At 45.7% G+C, this 19481-nt stretch overlaps 1 protein-coding gene across 1 annotated transcript in view; it reads left to right on the top strand.

The window, feature by feature from the left end:
- Nucleotides 1-19481, top strand: part of MATN2 (matrilin 2) — a 169946-nt gene that overhangs the window by 141134 nt on the left and 9331 nt on the right. The window contains exons 12-14 of the mRNA XM_069731663.1: nt 7957-8370; nt 10571-10723; nt 13939-13980. Of these exons, the coding sequence (XP_069587764.1) occupies nt 7957-8370; nt 10571-10723; nt 13939-13980 (609 nt within the window). The remainder of the gene's footprint in view (nt 1-7956; nt 8371-10570; nt 10724-13938; nt 13981-19481) is intronic.

Here is a 19481-nt window from a genome sequence, read left to right as displayed (position 1 = left end):
TCACTATGATCATTCTATGATGTCACTATGATGGGACTATGATGTCACTATGATCATTCTATGATGTCACTATGATCATTCTATGATGTCACTATGATCGGTCTATGATGTCACTATGATCGGACTATGATGTCACTATGATTGGACTATGATGTCACTATGATCGGTCTATGATGTCACTATGATCGGTCTATGATGTCACTATGATCGGTTTATGATGTCACTATGATCGGTCTATGATGTCACTATGATCGGACTATGATGTCAGTATAATCGGACTATGATGTCACTTACATTCAGGAGGCTCTATTAATACTATGATTATGGGCAGAACAACTTCTTATAATGTGTCAGCAGTGACTGCTCTGCTGAATGTGAGGAGGATCTGTCATTTGCCATAAATGTCATTATTTACCTGATGTAAATTCCGCTGTTCTCCTGAACGTGCTGTTCTCCTTTTGTTCTCCTTACTCTCCATTCCTAAGATGTTGACTCCTCTTCCCTATATATAAACTTAGTCTTGTTAGGCAATTGAGCGTGGTCTTGAAGACTATTTTTTAAGGTCATGCCCAGTTGGATAACAAAACTAGATTTATATACAGGGACAAGCTATTTATCATAGCAGGAGGGAAGGCTAAGGTTGAAGAGAGAGGTGAAAGCATCTAAAGTCTCATGGAGGGCAGAGAAAATGGCTATAGAAAAGGAAAAGTTGCAGTATTAGAACTGTGCTGATAGATGAAAGCAAGTGTAGAGTAAGATAAAATATACAACAGCAAGAGTCGGTAGCAGTATACACATACTGTACCTCACATTCAGCCTATATTACTGGGAGGGACAATCTCAAAAGAAAAAAATCTGAAATTTAACTCAGGCTTCAAACTGCATATTCGGGCAATCAGTAGACTCCTGTTTTTAAGGTCCCTGCCGCAAGGTGCGTCATCAGCATCACTCCTCATAAAACAGAAGGAGTTAAGTCAGGAAAACTGATGAACCACAAGTTGCACAATAGGATTTGTCTGTACAAGCAGATCTGCCGCGGTGAAGAATACAAATCAGAGGGGAACAGTTGGTGAGAAATTTTAGATGCATAATCTGCCTTTGTGTCCGGCCTAATGCTCGGCAGCTCCAAGGAATCCGTGCGATTAAATAAAACGACGTCTATATTGCAAATCTGTAGATTTCCAATGAGAATTACTTGTAAAGGGATCGGCACTCAGAGGCTTCTGGATAAATCCGCAGGAATGGGAAGCGCTCGCTCTCGGTACAGCTTGTGCTTGTAGCTTCTCTTTCCCTCATTGATTTGAACTGTGGTTTACTAGGAGCTTTTATGTATAATGAAAGCAGATATTTTCACTGCTGCTGACCTAATAAAAAGTACAGTCATTGCTGAGAGCCAAGAACAGAGCCACAAATTTCAGACCCTCTTTACTTTCAGTAAGGCCAAGGTCACACGAGCGTATATTCGCTCATCCGAGAGAATGGGGCCAATTATGCTAATCACACGCTGATCAGAGTGTGATCCGATTTTCTCGGATGAGAAGAAAAAAAAAGCTCCATCTTCTCTCTTCTGTCACTCTCTGGACATCGGACTGCACTCAGATGTCATCCGAGTGCAGTCCGATGGTTTCCAAACACTCATTAACTTGCATGGCCAAGTGCGATCCCATAATTGGATCCAGCTTGGGCATGCTGTGATTTTTTTCCTGAAGAAAAAAGCAGACATTTTCCTGAATATGCATTTTGACAATGTCGCTCCCCCAAAAAACCTAGAGGTCTCCACTTTTTTCTGTAGTCCCAGGATAGTTGGCAAACATAACACATTTAATATGGTTGAGAAAAAAAAATGTTCACACTATTTGGGTCATTCACAAATTTTTTTCCCCTTTATTTTTAAACCCCCTCATTTCCAAGCATTTTTCATAGAATTTTTCATTTTGTTACCTTGGTAATCTGCATTTTTTTTACTGGAGTCGTTCCCTTACTGAACAACTTAAAGGCAACCTGTCACGTTAAAAATACCGCCCTATCTGCTGGTATCACTGTAGAGCAGGAGAGCTGAGCAGATTAGATAATGGTGGGGACGGTACTCGGAGAGGAGGAATGGCACCAGTACGGTCAGGCACGTTTTTATTAGTTTATTTATTTATTTAAAGTTCTGCACTTCCTGGGATTTGGGAGTCCGGTGGGCGGTGCTTACAGTGACTGACAGCTTTCTATGTAGGACAGTGCATTCAGAGATAACTGTCAGTCTCTGATAGGACCGCCCATGGACCCAATATCCCAGAAAGAGGAGAGGTTTTAGATAAATAAAACACCGGTGAGGATGCAGTCAATATGGACGACTATCACATCGCAATGCTTGGACCGGCCGGCAACTCCGCTGACCCGAGCATGATAGCATGTATTCCTATGCAGCTGTCACGCTCAGGTCAGGAGAGCTGCTGGCGAGTCCGAGCATGTATTCCTATGCAGCTGTCACGCTCAGGTCAGGAGAGCTACCGGCCAGTCCGAGCATGTATTCCTATGCAGCCGTCACGCTCAGGTCAGGAGAGCTGCCGGCCAGTCCGAGCATGTATTCCTATGCAGCCGTCACGCTCAAGTCAGGAGAGCTGCTGGCCAGTCCAAGCATGTATTCCTATGCAGCCGTCACCCTCAGGTCAGGAGAGCTGCTGGCCAGTCCGAGCATGTATTCCTATGCAGCTGTCACGCTCAGGTCAGGAGAGCTGCTGGCGAGTCCGAGCATGTATTCCTATGCAGCCGTCACGCTCAGGTCAGGAGAGCTGCCGGCCAGTCCGAGCATGTATTCCTATGCAGCCGTCACGCTCAAGTCAGGAGAGCTGCTGGCCAGTCCGAGCATGTATTCCTATGCAGCCGTCACGCTCAGGTCAGGAGAGCTGCTGACCAGTCTACATAGTAACATAGTAACATAGTTAGTAAGGCCGAAAAAAGACATTTGTCCATCCAGTTCAGCCTATATTCCATCATAATAAATCCCCAGATCTACGTCCTTCTACAGAACCTAATTGTATGATACAATATTGTTCTGCTCCAGGAAGACATCCAGGCCTCTCTTGAACCCCTCGACTGAGTTCGCCATCACCACCTCCTCAGGCAAGCAATTCCAGATTCTCACTGCCCTAACAGTAAAGAATCCTCTTCTATGTTGGTGGAAAAACCTTCTCTCCTCCAGACGCAAAGAATGCCCCCTTGTGCCCGTCACCTTCCTTGGTATAAACAGATCCTCAGCGAGATATTTGTATTGTCCCCTTATATACTTATACATGGTTATTAGATCGCCCCTCAGTCGTCTTTTTTCTAGACTAAATAATCCTAATTTCGCTAATCTATCTGGGTATTGTAGTTCTCCCATCCCCTTTATTAATTTTGTTGCCCTCCTTTGTCTGAGCATGTATTCCTATGCAGCCGTCACGGTCAGGTCAGGAGAGCTGCTGGCCAGTCCGAGCATGTATTCCTATGCAGCCGTCACGCTCAGGTCAGGAGAGCTGCTGGCCAGTCCGGGCATGTATTCCTATCCTATACAGCCGTCACGCTCAGGTCAGAAGAGCTGCTGGCGAGTCCGAGCATGTATTCCTATGCAGCCGTCACGCTCAGGTCAGGAGAGCTGCTGGTCAGTCCGAGCATGTATTCCTATGCAGCCGTCACGCTCAGGTCAGGAGAGCTGCTGGTCAGTCCGAGCAAGTATTCCTATGCAGCCGTCATGCTCAGGTCAGGAGAGCTGCTGGTCAGTCTGAGCATGTATTCCTATGCAGCAGTCACGCTCAGGTCTGGAGAGCTGCTGGCCAGTCCGAGCATGTACTCCTATGCAGCTGTCACAGTCAGGTCAGGAGAGCTGCCGGCCAGTCCAAGCATGTATTCCTATGCAGCCATCACGCTCAAGTCAGGAGAGCTGCTGGCCTGTCCGAGCGTGTATTCCTATGCAGCCGTCACGCTCAGGTCAGGAGAGCTGCTGACCAGTCCAAGCATGTATTCCTATGCAGACGTCACGGTCAGGTCAGGAGAGCTGCTGGCCAGTCCGAGCATGTATTCCTATGCAGCTGTCACGCTCAGGTCAGGAGAGCTGCTGGCGAGTCCGAGCATGTATTCCTATGCAGCCGTCACGGTCAGGTCAGGAGAGCTGCTGGCCAGTCCGAGCATGTATTCCTATGCAGCCGTCACGCTCAGGTCAGGAGAGCTGCTGGCCAGTCCGGGCATGTATTCCTATCCTATACAGCCGTCACGCTCAGGTCAGAAGAGCTGCTGGCCAGTCCGAGCATGTATTCCTATGCAGCCGTCACGCTCAGGTCAGGAGAGCTGCTGACCAGTCTGAGCATGTATTCCTATGCAGCCGTCACGGTCAGGTCAGGAGAGCTGCTGGCCAGTCCGAGCATGTATTCCTATGCAGCCGTCACGCTCAGGTCAGGAGAGCTGCTGGCCAGTCCGGGCATGTATTCCTATCCTATACAGCCGTCACGCTCAGGTCAGAAGAGCTGCTGGCGAGTCCGAGCATGTATTCCTATGCAGCCGTCACGCTCAGGTCAGGAGAGCTGCTGGTCAGTCCGAGCATGTATTCCTATGCAGCCGTCACGCTCAGGTCAGGAGAGCTGCTGGTCAGTCCGAGCAAGTATTCCTATGCAGCCGTCATGCTCAGGTCAGGGGAGCTGCTGGTCAGTCTGAGCATGTATTCCTATGCAGCAGTCACGCTCAGGTCTGGAGAGCTGCTGGCCAGTCCGAGCATGTACTCCTATGCAGCTGTCACAGTCAGGTCAGGAGAGCTGCCGGCCAGTCCAAGCATGTATTCCTATGCAGCCATCACGCTCAAGTCAGGAGAGCTGCTGGCCTGTCCGAGCATGTATTCCTATGCAGCCGTCACGGTCAGGTCAGGAGAGCTGCTGGCCAGTCCGAACATGTATTCCTATGCAGCCGTCACGCTCAGGTCAGGAGAGCTGCTGGCCAGTCCGAGCAAGTATTCCTATGCAGCCGTCATGCTCAGGTCAGGAGAGCTGTTGGTCAGTCTGAGCATGTATTCCTATGCAGCCGTCACGCTCAGGTCAGGAGAGCTGCTGACCAGTCTGAGCATGTATTCCTATGCAGCCGTCACGGTCAGGAGAGCTGCTGGCCAGTCCGAGCAAGTATTCCTATGCAGCCGTCACGTTCAGGTCAGGAGAGCTGTTGGTCAGTCTGAGCATGTATTCCTATGCAGCAGTCATGCTCAGGTCAGGAGAACTGCTGGCCAGTCCGAGCATGTACTCCTATGCAGCTGTCACAGTCAGGTCAGGAGAGCTGCCGGCCAGTCCAAGCATGTATTCCTATGCAGCCATCACGCTCAAGTCAGGAGAGCTGCTGGCCTGTCCGAGCATGTATTCCTATGCAGCCGTCATGGTCAGGTCAGGAGAGCTGCTGGCCAGTCCGAGCATGTATTCCTATGCAGCCGTCACGCTCAGGTCAGGAGAGCTGCTGGCCAGTCCGAGCAAGTATTCCTATGCAGCCGTCATGCTCAGGTCAGGAGAGCTGTTGGTCAGTCTGAGCATGTATTCCTATGCAGCCGTCACGCTCAGGTCAGGAGAGCTGCTGACCAGTCTGAGCATGTATTCCTATGCAGCCGTCACGGTCAGGAGAGCTGCTGGCCAGTCCGAGCAAGTATTCCTATGCAGCCGTCACGCTCAGGTCAGGAGAGCTGTTGGTCAGTCTGAGCATGTATTCCTATGCAGCAGTCACGCTCAGGTCAGGAGAGCTGCTGGCCAGTCCGAGCATGTATTCCTATGCAGCCGTCACACTCAGGTCAGGAGAGCTGCTGGCCAGTCCAAGCATGTATTCCTATGCAGCCGTCACGCTCAGGTCAGGAGAGCTGCTGGCCAGTCCGAGCAAGTATTCCTGCAGCCGTCACGCTCAGGTCAGGAGAGCTGCTGGCCAGTCCGAGCAAGTATTCCTATGCAGCCGTCATGCTCAGGTCAGGAGAGCTGTTGGTCAGTCTGAGCATGTATTCCTATGCAGCCGTCACGCTCAGGTCAGGAGAGCTGCTGACCAGTCCGAGCATGTATTCCTATGCAGCCGTCACGCTCAGGTCAGGAGAGCTGCTGGCCAGTCCGAGCATGTATTCCTATGCAGCCGTCACGCTCAGGTCAGGAGAGCTGCTGGCCAGTCCGAGCAAGTATTGCTATGCAGCCGTCACGCTCAGGTCAGGAGAGCTGCTGGCCAGTCCGAGCAAGTATTCCTATGCAGCCGTCATGCTCAGGTCAGGAGAGCTGTTGGTCAGTCTGAGCATGTATTCATATGCAGCCGTCACGCTCAGGTCAGGAGAGCTGCTGACCAGTCTGAGCATGTATTCCTATGCAGCCGTCACGGTCAGGTCAGGAGTGCTGCTGGCCAGTCCGAGCATGTATTCCTATGCAGCCGTCACGCTCAGGTCAGGAGAGCTGCTGGCCAGTCCGAGCATTGCGATGTGATCATCGGCCGTGTTATACCGCCGTCTGACTGCGCCCTTATACTGAATCTTTTCCCACAGAACCCGTATATCAATCTGATTTTGACATATTCGAACACTATTTGTGCCGAATGTAGGAATATTCGGTCATTTCTGCTCCCATTGACTCTAATGACGTTCATCTGTGTTCGACAAATATTGCAAAAACAATATTCGCTGCCGATCGTATTCGGACACAAATGGGAACAAATTCGCTCATCTCTAATTTTGACGAATGGGACGCAAAAATCGTTAACGCAAATAGAAAGACAGGACGAAAGAATGGCATGAAAAAAGGCAAAAGATGAATGGTGGCGCTTATTATGGAGAGATCAGACAGTGCAGTATGTGATAATATGCCGCGGGATCCATCTGTGGGATACACAATGTTGGGCTCACGGGTACAATGTCCGTTTCATTTCATTGTCTACAATTCCATCGTATGGACAAAGCGACACATGTGAAAAACAAATGTGTATAAACCACGCAAAGTTTCTTAGCCATTTTTTTTACCTGTATAATTTTAGACAATAAAATAAAACGGACATTATAACCTTGTGAGCTAAAACAACATCTTTATTTTCCATTATCAAGGACTCGATTAGAGGAGAGCTGGTTGTTTTCTTCTTCTTCTTTTTTTGGAATATTAATTCCATGTGTGACCTTAGACGTCATGAATTGCGGCAAACTCCTAAGGGATGTTCTTATTATTCTGCGCTCCATCAATATTTTATTTATTTATTTTACTCTCTTATATAGCGCCAATAATTCCACAGCGCTTTAGTCATCATCATCTCTGTCCCCATTGGGGCTCACAATCTAGATTCCCTATCACTAGGTCTTTGGGGTGTGGGAGGAAACTGGAGAACCTGGAGGAAACCCATAGAAACACTGGGAGAATATATAAACTCAACTTAGTTTTCTAAAAACTAGCCGTAATGCAAGCTCCATTAAAAAAAAAAAAACATCCGATACTGCCACAATACCAGACCTGTTCTATTTCCATAGCTTCGTTCTGATTTTAGCATTTCCCAGTGCAGAATTGAGGGGATTTCAATCAATATTTGGTGTTTTGGTGTCTTAGTGGCGCCATCTGGTGTTAATAGCTGGAATTACAGAATAAATTCTAAACATGAGGTTTATTCTGGGGAATCAAATTCTGCATTGTGTCATTCCTCTGTTATTCCTCCTGGAAACGTATAAATTACAAATGTGTTACTAGTTGGGGATTTCACCCTATCTGCTCAGACGCTTATCCAATCAGTGCTGCTTATGTCATAGTGAAATAGTAATGTTCATTTGCCTATGGATTCATATATTTCTAAGAGGAATAACAGAGGAATAGCCCATTGTTAAGCAATGTAAAAAATGCTGCAGATTTATTATCTCATGAGATACAGAGGCGCCAGGAGTGTTGACAGCTCAATGATGATTGCACCGTATAATTAATCCAAGTATCTACCCAAATTGTCATCCATCATATGTTTGGTTTTCAGAGTGCGGAGAAGGACCAGTGGACCTGGTGTTTGTCATTGATGGATCCAAAAGCCTTGGAGAAGACAACTTTGAGCTTGTGAAGCAGTTTGTAAATGGGATTATAGACTCGTTAGAGGTGTCGCAGAAAGCCGCCCGCGTAGGGCTGGTCCAGTACTCCACTCACGTCCGCACAGAGTTCACCATGGCTCAGTACAGCTCAGCCAAAGACATGAAGAAAGCCGTGTCCCAGATGAAATATATGGGCAGAGGATCCATGACTGGCCTTGCCTTGAAACTCATGTATGAAAAAAGCTTTTCAGAGGCTCAGGGAGCAAGAAGACGTTCCCTGGGTGTGCCGAGAGTGACGATTGTGTTTACGGATGGACGAGCGCAAGACGAGGTCTCCGACTGGGCGAACCGGGCAAAGCAAAGTGGTATTTTACATCTCTTATTTTACATCTCTTATTTCACATCTCCTCTTTACAATATCAGGTATAAAATGAATCGTCAGGTTCACTCTAACAGTCTCTTGTTATATATTCTTATAAATTCTGACAGGTGATAATCCTGGTACCATGAAAGTCACTGTACTGGCTCTTCTTCTAAGGCCTGTCCCACACGTCCAGATAATTCCGGTACCGAAAAAAATCGGTACCGGAGTTATCCGTGTCCGTGAGCTCACGTAGGCCATCCGTGTGGCACACGTGCGGCACACAGACAGCGTCCGTGTGCGGTACGTGTTTTACACGGACCCATTGATTTTAAAGGGTCCGTGTAATCCGTGCGCTCCCACGAACACTGACATGTCTCCGTGTTTTGCACACGGACACACGGTCCGTGAAAACACGCTGACATGTGCAGAGACACATTGATTTCAATGTGTCTACGAGAGTCAGTGTCTCCGGTACGTGAGGAAACTGTCACCTCACGTACCGGAGCCACTGACGTGTGAAACCGGCCTAACACAGGCCCTAGCGGGGGTCTCTGGTTCTTCCTGCTAGACCATAAGTGCTCCTGACAAACAAGGCTCACTAGGCCGCATTTGCTTCAACCTGCCCCCGCCCTGTCTGCTGCAGTAGCCCAGACAACCCCTGCACCATACTTCAGTGCTGGAAGTAACGGCCTGGCTCACTCACACCTCCCATTCACCACCGCTGGCATCCATCCCCAGGCGGAGTCTCCTCACTGTTCTTCGGGACTTGACCAATGACGGATGTCTCTCATACCCGGTGAGATGAGGGCTCTTGAATGGCGTAGTCTAGACTCCAGGTTTTGACTGGCACGGGTCTGGTTTTTGGGTTTTGACCGGCGTAGTCTGGGCTCATGAACTTGGGGTATGTGCACACGTTGCGGATTCTCTGCGGATCCGCAACGTTTTTTGCGGTGCAGAAACGCTGAAGATCCGCAATTGATTTACAGTACAATGTAAATCAATGAGAAAAAAAAAAATGCTGTGCACACTTTGCGGAAAATCTGCTGCGGTTTTAAAGAAGTAGCATGTCACTTCTTTTTTGTGAATCTGCAGCGTTTTTGTACCCATTCCATTATAGAAAACCGCAGGGGTAAAAAACACAGCAAATCCACAAGAAAACCGCAACAAAAACGCACAAAACGGTGCGGAACCGCACAAAAACCGCAACAAATCCGCAGGTGCGTTTTCTGCCAGGAGAGGCAGAATCCGCACCAGAAATTCCTAAGCCTAATCCGCAACGTGTGCACATAGTCTTATATCGGGGAACTGCATCCTCAAGGATACCTGACCCGATGCTCCATCTAAACTCTTCCTTCCTGAAACTCTCCCTCTTCTGATCGGTTCCGCTTGGACAGTAGAGGAGTCTTCTTGAACAAATGCCGCCACAGTGCTGGGGATTTTCGTTTCTTATGGCACTCCTTCTTACATTTGCACACTGAACGATCTATGTCTGAGCTCATAGGAAGTGTGTAAATGGAATTCATGCCCACAAAGGATCTGTTGCGTTACTGACACAAAAGGAAGTAAGATTATTATGGGGTCTGTCTGTGTTCTGTTTTGTGTCAAGTTTTTAGAATAGAAAAAAAAATCCTGCATGCAGAATTTTTTTTTTCCTGTTGTAAAAACTGGCACAAAACAGAATCCGCATGAACCCTGTAGTAATCAGTGGGGGTCCTTCTGCCTTCGTGTGCATCAGTTATGCGTACTTTTCAACATGGATTGCATTTGTTCCGCTAAACGGAACAGACAAATGGAATTTACGAAAATGTGAACTGAGCCCTGCTGTAATCACCTCATGTGCCTGGGGAATAAGGGGCTCAATAATGGACTGATGGAAGGGAATCGGGAAGTGTTAACAGTGCGCACAATATGTGTTTTGCCCCAGGCGCTCACAACCCACACCACGCCACTTGGTGGCGCCCCGGAGCGCCTGCTATTCTGCATCCTCCAGCGGCTGCAGTGAATGTCCTTTTCCTACGGTGCTGCTCTGCGGTCGCACACGATGCAGCGGTCACAGTACACCCACCGTGTAGACACAGCAGTTTCTCGGCCCTGTGGGCCTCTTCAGTCGCTGACAGCTGTGGTCAGCGCAGGTCACTTGGAGGTTGGAGCAGATTTAATTGGCATGACATAATTCTGCAGTCTTCCTTCTGTCTCTTCAGGCATCACCATCTATGCTGTTGGAGTGGGCAAAGCCATTGACGAAGAGTTACAAGAAATTGCTTCATCGCCACAAGAGAAGCACGTTATTCATGCTGATGACTTCAGCTCCATGGGATACATCACTGAAAAATTAAAATCCAGCATCTGCGACGGTATGGTGTCTAAAACGGTGTAGAATTATTGCTATAAAGGTCCATGGTGTACTCTTCATCGTTACAGCCCTAGTGCGTGTATCATATGATTCCAATTATGCAATCTTAATCAAGGAATGATTAATGATAAGTGCACAGGTATACATAGTGTCATAGCAAAACAAAGCAAAACAATGAAAATGTCATTTTGCGACTCCTCTTCATTGGCTTTTCACACACACACACATTATTCCTGCTGTCTGCAGCTACCACTAGGGGGAGCTCACCGCATATGGAATCACACAGCAGATATGGAACTCAGTGGGTTCTAAAAATCTCTGTTCAATGAGCTCCCCCTGGTGGTGACTACAAGAAAACACTAAAGGGTTATTTCCAACTTCATAAATGGGTATAGTTCTTGTAAAAAAAAAAGTAATTATTCACTTTACTGCTTATTAAATTTTTAAGATGTTCTTAAAGCTTTACTTTTATTTACTGCTCATTGTCTTGGAGACAGACCACCTCTGCTAAATAAGGAGCGCATGTGCAGTGCTTACAAGGTATTTTTTATTGTGCTTGTAAGCGCTGGCTAGGCTTGCTGAAACACCCTGTTAACTCCCAGTCCTGGCCAGCTTAAAGGGGTGGTCCGAAGTCAAGCTAAATTTCATTCTAAATCCCTATCTGTGCAGTGCCATTAGCTAAACTGTTTTCTAATATACTTGTATTAAAAATTCCTTACCGTTCCCCAGCTACACTGTCTAACTTCTGTTTTGTTTTTTACTTTTTCCATTTTGATGACACTTTATTTGCATGCTGGGATACTGAAACAAAGCTTCATTGAGTCAGCAGTCAGTGTCGCAGCCCCTCTCCCTCCCTGCACCAAATCTTCATCAGTGACACTCATTTTAATGGCTGTGTTCAGCCCTACTGTGTTCCTCCCTTCGATCTCTACATTATGTAATATGCACAGTGACAGTGTCCGCTCTGTTGTCAACTCAGATCAGTAATAATCAGCCAGCAACAGAGCAATGTCAGAATCCCCGGCATGCAGGAGACCAGTGACGTAGCGGGGCGGCGCTCGTCTCCTGCACGTTGGGTATCGAGACTCCGCTCTGTTGCCGGCTGATTATTTCTGATCTGAGCCGACAACAGAGCGGACGCTGCCACTGTGCAGATTGCACTAAACACAGCAGGAAGGAGCGCAGCCCCTGTAATGAGCGACATTGATGAAGCTTTGTTTTAGGCCAGTTTCACACGTCAGTGGCTCCGGTACGTGTGGTGACAGTTTCCTCACGTACCGGAGACACTGACTCACGTACACACATTAAAATAAATGTGTCTTTGCACATGTCAGCAGGTTTTCACGGACCGTGTGTCCGTGTGCAAAACACAGAGACATGTCAGTGTTCGTGGGAGCGCATGGATCACATGGACCCATTAAAGTCAATGGGTGCATGTAAACACGTACCGCACACGGATGCCGTCCGTGTGCTTTTTTTAAAGTCATAGGGTTCAAATTGAAACAAATTGTTTCAATACACGGACACGGACATCACACAGATCCCACACAGATGTACCACATGAGCACACGGACACATGGACACGGATAACTTCAGTCCCGGAAATATCTGGACATGTGAGACTGGCCTTAGGGAGCAGGCAGGAGCTGTGACAGTAAATGCAGCCTCTGCCCCCTGATGAAGCGTTGAGTATCACTTCTCAGACGAAGCATCATCACACAGGAAATAGGAAAAAATATAGAATAGCTGTTAGATGGTGTAGCTAGGGAACGATAGGGAGTTTTTAATACAAGTATATTAGAAAATAGCTTTGATTATGGAACTAAATAGTTAGGGGTGAAATTTAGTTTGACTTCAGACCACTCCTTTTGGAACAATGCTTACAAGCTAGACAACAGTGATAGTCAGTCAATGAGCTAAACAGAAAAGTGTTAATGTTTCAAGAAGGGCAATAAAATTTAATAATCAGTAGACTTCATAAGTACTTGTATGGCTACGTTCACATTTGCGTCTTTGGGCACAGCGTCGTCGACGCAACGCACAACGCATGTCAAACGCATACACAACGCAGCGTTTTTTGACGCATGCATTGTCCTATACAATTGAAGATCAGAAACGCCCCCCAAAAAATACATCACTTGCATTTTACTCAAAAGGCGCATGCGTCAAAAAACGCGGCTCAACGCAGGCACCTGCGCCCTAAGCGTTTTTCATAGACACTAATGTGTTTTTTTTTTTGGCGCATTTACGACGCAAGTGCGTTTTTTTTCCGGAAATGTGACGCATCAAAAATGCAATCTGTAGCGTCATCCGCGCCCTGTCTGGTGCGCCAAAATAACGCATGAGTCATACAACGCATGTCAACGCATACCGGCGCATGTCCATGCGCCCCCCATGTTAAAGATAGGGGCGCATGACGCATGCGTCGGTATCCGTCGACGACGCTGCGCCCAAAGATGCAAATGTGAACGTAGCCTATACTATCCAACAATACCAATAGATGAAGATGGAAATAACCCTTTATGACCGTGGAAGCAGAGGAATCGGCTTATTTCAGAGACAGTAAGTTACGCTCTACCCATAAGATGGGGGATAACTTACTGATTACCGATGATCCGGGGTACAGGGTTCTGGAACCTAGAAACTTTTCTTGAATGGAGTGAAAGTACAAATGCTCCGATATCCGCTCCATTCAATGTCTATGGGGCTGCCAGTGAAAGATGAGTGCATTCTCAGCAACACTGGAGGTCCCTGTGGTCAGATCCCCAGCGATCAGTAACATATCCTCTACCCATAGGACCATTAGAGGATAATCCTTTATACCAGGACCTACTGCCATTCCCAGGATGGTCACAGGGGGATCTGAGACAATACAGACACATAGTGATGACTGCTCTGCTCAGTGTGTCACTTGTTATGCTCCAGAGGTGTCTTTTTTGGTGTCTGTATTGGGGATACACTTGAGATCAGTAATCCTACACTAGATGGTAGCACTCACATTACAACACATAAACCCTTTCAACAAGCTACGCAAAAGTTTTCACTTTTTATTTCCATTCATTTCAATGGGCACCAAAGTCTCCAACAAAATTATAAGGTTTTATGTTTTTTTAAGAATTTCTTTAATAACTGATATAACAACATGTAGCATATGGAAATTTTTAGGTATTAGAAATAATGAAAAAAATAATCTTTGGTTTGTTTGTTTTTTTTAAGGTTGGAGCAATTGGAAAACCACTATTGACTTCTCCAACCAAGGTGAGAACCGGAGAATGGTTTATTGTGCTTATTACAATTGCAGATTTACATTGGCGGCAGAGCGGATGCCCGCTAAACTACCAAATGTGGGGGTTGTAATGTAGTATTGAGGTTTGTGGTACATCAGAACAGAGCAAGCCCGCTGAAAAGTGTCAGAGAGGGATCCCCTGAACTGCGCCACTAATTTTTTTAAATAAAAAATGTACTTTCACCTAGAGGCGGATCTAGATTTTAGTAGTCATCATGTGACCACTTATATGCAATTTGCATACTCACAGTCACGTTCAATCAGCTGTTTTTCCTAATTCTCTCAATGTTCAGTGATACTCCAGTACCTGCTTCATTAAGAGAGGAAGAAAAGCAAGTTGTCACGAGACCGTAAGTTGTGAAAATTCCAGATGAGTGGCCATGTGATGACTATCAGAAAGCAGAGCAGAATCCTGACAGTGAGTATATTACATGCTGCTAGGACTGGGCATGGTGCAGGACATAATATTATAATTAAAAAGTTGTCCGGGTTTGTTATGAAAGTCTGCAGTCACTTTATGTGGCGATTGGCATACTTTCCAATTAGATGTGCTGAACCTCAATTAATACAAGTGAATGGAGTGAGGCAGCGCACTTCTAGTGGGCACATGACCACATACTTGTGGCTACATGATTTCCCACTCTCACCTGCAGCACCAGAGAATCCTGACAGTGTGAAGTGCATGCGCCATAAGGATTCACAAGTCTGCAGTCACATATAGTCATCTGTATAGTACCTGTATTACTATTACATTTGCACTAGAGCTGTTCCATCCTGCATGTCCACATGGATATTTTCTCTCTGAACCCTGCTTATACAGGTACTATACAGATGATCAGGTTTTTAAATACATCAGATAGGGATTATATACATTAGACAGGACTGCTCTATTATGGGTATACCTTGGCGATTGGTGGAGCAGCTTAATACACATTTTTTTGCAAAAAAACGTATTAACTAAATACCCTGTATTTTTTTCATTTTTTGCTAGCACTTGCTCATTTACTGTGACTTCTTTACAACAGAGTATTTTTGACCTCGCTGTGCTTTTTCTTTGTGTCTTCTAATTCAGGGTGGTGTAGAGTAAAATCACACTGACAGGTTAGAAAAGAATAGATAGAATAAATGTCTACACATAATATATATATACTGTGTATATATATATATATATATATATATATATATATATATATATATACACTGTGCCTACAAGTAGTATTCGACCCCCTGCAGATTTAGCAGGTTTACACATTTGGAATTAACTTGGCATTGTGACATTTGGACTGTAGATCAGCCTGGAAGTGTGAAATAGTAATAATAATAATAATAATAATAATTTATATTTATATAGCGCCAACATATTCCGCAGCGCTTTACAAATTATAGAGGGGACTTGTACAGACAATAGATATTACAGCATAACAGAAATACAGTTCAAAACAGATACCAGGAGGAATGAGGGCCCTGCTCGCAAGCTTACAAACTATGAGGAAAAGGGGAGACACGAGAGGTGGATGGTAACAATTGCTTTAGTTATTCGGACCGGCCATAGTGTAAGGCTCGGGTGTTCATGTAAAGCTGCATGAACCAGTTAACTGCCTAAGTATGTAGCAGTACAGACACAGTGGGCTATTAACTGCATAAAGTGTTTGAGAACATGATGCGAGGAACCTGATTGTGTTTTTTTTTTTGTTTTTTTTTAAATAAGCCACACAGGGATCGTTAGGTTAATGCATTGAGGCGGTAGGCCAGTCTGAACAAATGAGTTTTTAGGGCACGCTTAAAACTGTGGGGATTGGGGATTAATCATATTAACCTAGGTAGTGCATTCCAAAGAATCGGCGCAGCACGTGTAAAGTCTTGGAGACGGGAGTGGGAGGTTCTGATTATTGAGTGAAATGCACTGCAGCAAAAAAGAATGTTATTTCTTTGTTTATTTTTTTTTTTTTTTTAAATTGTGAAAAGTCTTTTCAGAGGGTCATTTATTATTCAACCCCTCAATCCACCAGAATTCTGTTTGGTTCCCCTAAAGTATTAAGAAGTAGTTCAGGCACAAAGAACAATGAGCTTCACATGTTTGGATTAATTATCTCTTTTTCCAGCCTTTTCTGACTATTTAAGACCCTCCCCAAACTTGTGAACAGCACTCATACATGGTCAACATGGGAAAGACAAAGGAGCATTCCAAGGCCATCAGAGACAAGATCGTGGAGAGTCACAAGGCTGGCAAGGGGTACAAAACCCTTTCCAAGGAGTTGGGCCTACCTGTCTCCACTGTTGGGAGCATCATCCGGAAGTGGAAGGCTTATGGAACTACTGTTAGCCTTCCACGGCCTGGACAGCCTTTGAAAGTTTCCTCCCGTGCCGAGGCCAGGCTTGTCCGAAGAGTCAAGGCTAACCCAAGGACAACAAGGAAGGAGCTCCGGGAAGATCTCATGGCAGTGGGGACATTGGTTTCAGTCAATACCATAAGTAACGTACTCCACCGCAATGGTCTCCGTTCCAGACGAGCCCGTAAGGTAACTTTACTTTCAAAGCGTCATGTCAAGGCTCGTCTACAGTTTGTTCATGATCACTTGGAGGACTCTGAGACTGACTGGTTCAAGGTTCTCTGGTCTGATGAGACCAAGATCGAGATCTTTGGTGCCAACCACACACGTGACGTTTGGAGACTGGATGGCACTGCATACGACCCCAAGAATACCATCCCTACAGTCAAGCATGGTGGTGGCAGCATCATGCTGTGGGGCTGTTTCTCAGCCAAGGGGCCTGGCCATCTGGTCCGCATCCTTGGGAAGATGGATAGCACGGCCTACCTGTAGATTTTGGCCAAGAACCTCCGCTCCTCCATCAAGGATCTTAAGATGGGTCGTCATTTCATCTTCCAACAAGACAACGACCCAAAGCATACAGCCAAGAAAACCAAGGCCTGGTTCAAGAGGCAAAAAATCAAGGTGTTGCAGTGGCCTAGTCAGTCTCCTGACCTTAACCCAATTGAAAACTTGTGGAAGGAGCTCAAGATTAAAGTCCACATGAGACACCCAAAGAACCTAGATAACTTGGAGAAGATCTGCATGGAGGAGTGGGCCAAGATAACTCCAGAGACCTGTGCCGGCCTGATCAGGTCTTATAAAAGACGATTATTAGCTGTAATTGCAAACAAAGGTTATTCCACAAAATATTAGACCTATGGGTTGAATAATAATTGACCCACACTTTTATGTTTAAAATTTATAAAAATTTAACTGAGCAACAAAACTTTTTGGTTTGTAAGATTTATGCATCTGTTAATAAATCCTGCTCTTGTTTGAAGTTTGAAGGCTCTAACTTATTTGCATCTTATTAAACCTGCTAAATCTGCAGGGGGTTGAATACTACTTGTAGGCATTGTATATATACTGTCAGTGAGACACATATATATACACAGTACAGACCAAAAGTTTGGACACACCTTGTAATTTAAAGATTTTTCTGTATTTTGATGACTATGAAAATTTGCATCTTATTAAACCTGCTAAATCTGCAGGGGGTTGAATACTACTTGTAGGCATTGTATATACAGTTAGGTCCATATATATTTGGACAGAGACAACATTTTTCTATATTTTGGTTATAGACATTTCCACAATGAATTTTAAACAAAACAATTCAGATGCAGCTGAAGTTCAGACTTTCAGCTTTCATTTGAGGGTATCCACATTAAAATTGGATGAAGGGTTTAGGAGTTTCAGCTCCTTAACATGTGCCACCCAGTTTTTAAAGGGACCAAAAGTAATTGGACAATTGACTCCAAGGCTATTTCATGGACAGGTGTGGGCAATTGTTGTGAATTCTGTGGCAGAGCTCCCTCCTGTGGTCACAAGTGGTACTTCGGCTGATTCTCTCTGTAAGCTTCTGTTGGTGGAGGAAAGTGGTATTGCGGCTTCTGAGTTTCCTACCTCAGGTGATGTGGTGAGGTCGTTAGGTACTGCTCTACTTAACTCCACCTAATGCTTTGATCCTGGCTTCCTGTCAATGTTCCAGTGTTGGACTTGTTTTTCCCTGGATCATTCCTGTGGCCTGCTGCTCTGCATAGCTAAGTTCTTCTTTGCTATTTGTTTGCTATTTTTTCTGTCCAGCTTGTCTAATTGTTTTGCTGGAAGCTCTGGGACGCAAAGGGTGTACCTCTGTGCCGTTAGTTCGGTACGGAGGGTCTTTTTGCCCCCTTTGCGTGGTTTTCTTTAGGGTTTTGTGTAGGCCGCAAAGTTATCTTTCCTATCCTCGCTCTGTTAAGAAAGTCGGGCCTCACTTTGCTGAATCTATTTCATCCCTACGTTTGTCTTTTCATCTTACTCACAGTTATTATATGTGGGGGGCTGCCTTTTCCTTTGGGGTATTTCTCTGAGGCAAGGTAGGCTTATTTTCTATCTTCAGGCTAGTTAGTTTCTCAGGCTGTGCCGAGTTGCATAGGCAGAGTTAGGCGCAATCCACGGCTGCCTCTAGTGTTGTTTGGTGAGGATTAGGGATTGCGGTCTGCAGAGTTCCCACGTCTCAGAGCTCGTTCTATGATTTTGGGTTATTGTCAGATCACTGTATGTGCTCTGACCGCTATGTCCATTGTGGTACTGAATTGCCTATCATAACAGGCAATCCCTTCGTTATGTCATTCTCAATTAAGCAGATAAAAGGCCTGGAGTTGATGTGAGGTGTGGTGCTTGCATTTGGAAGGTTTTGCTGTGAAGTAAACATGCTGTCAAAGGACCTCTCCATGCAGGTGAAACAAGCCTTCGTTGAGCTGCGAAAACAGAAAAAACCCATCCAAGATATTGCTACAATATTAGGAGTGGCAAAACCTACAGTTTGGTACATCCTGGGAAAGAAAGAAAGCACTGGTGAACTCATCAATGCAAAAAGACCTGGGCGCCCACGGAAGACAACAGTGGTGGATGATCACAGAATAATCTCCATGGTGAAGAGAAACCCCTTCACAACAGCCATCCAAGTGAACAACACTCTCCAGGAGGTCGGCGTATCAATATTCTAATCTACCATAAAGAGAAGACTGCATGAAAGTAAATACAGAGGGTTCACTGCACGGTGCAAGCCACTCATAAGCATCAAGAAGAAAAAGGCTAGACTGGACTTTGCTAAAAAAACATCTAAAAAAGCCAGCACAGTTCTGGAAGAACATTCTTTGGACAGATGAAACCAAGATCAACCTCAACCAGAATGATGGAAAGAGAAGAGTATGGCGAAGGCGTGGTACAGCTCATGATCCGAAGCATACCACACCATCTGTAAAACACGGCGGAGGCAGTGTGATGGCTTTGGCATGCATGGCTGCCAGTGGCACTGGGTCACTAGTGTTTATTGATAATGTGACACAGGACAGAAGCAGCCGAATGAATTCTGAGGTATTCAGAGACATACTGTGTGCTCAGATCCAGCCAAATGCAGCCAAACTGATTGGTCGTCGTTTCATACTACAGATGGA

Source organism: Ranitomeya imitator, chromosome 6 (assembly GCF_032444005.1).
Source record: "Ranitomeya imitator isolate aRanImi1 chromosome 6, aRanImi1.pri, whole genome shotgun sequence".
NCBI classification, from domain to species: Eukaryota; Metazoa; Chordata; class Amphibia; order Anura; family Dendrobatidae; genus Ranitomeya; species Ranitomeya imitator.
The sequence above is the reverse complement of the archived record's forward strand: the minus strand, read 5'-3'. Positions and strand labels throughout refer to the sequence as shown.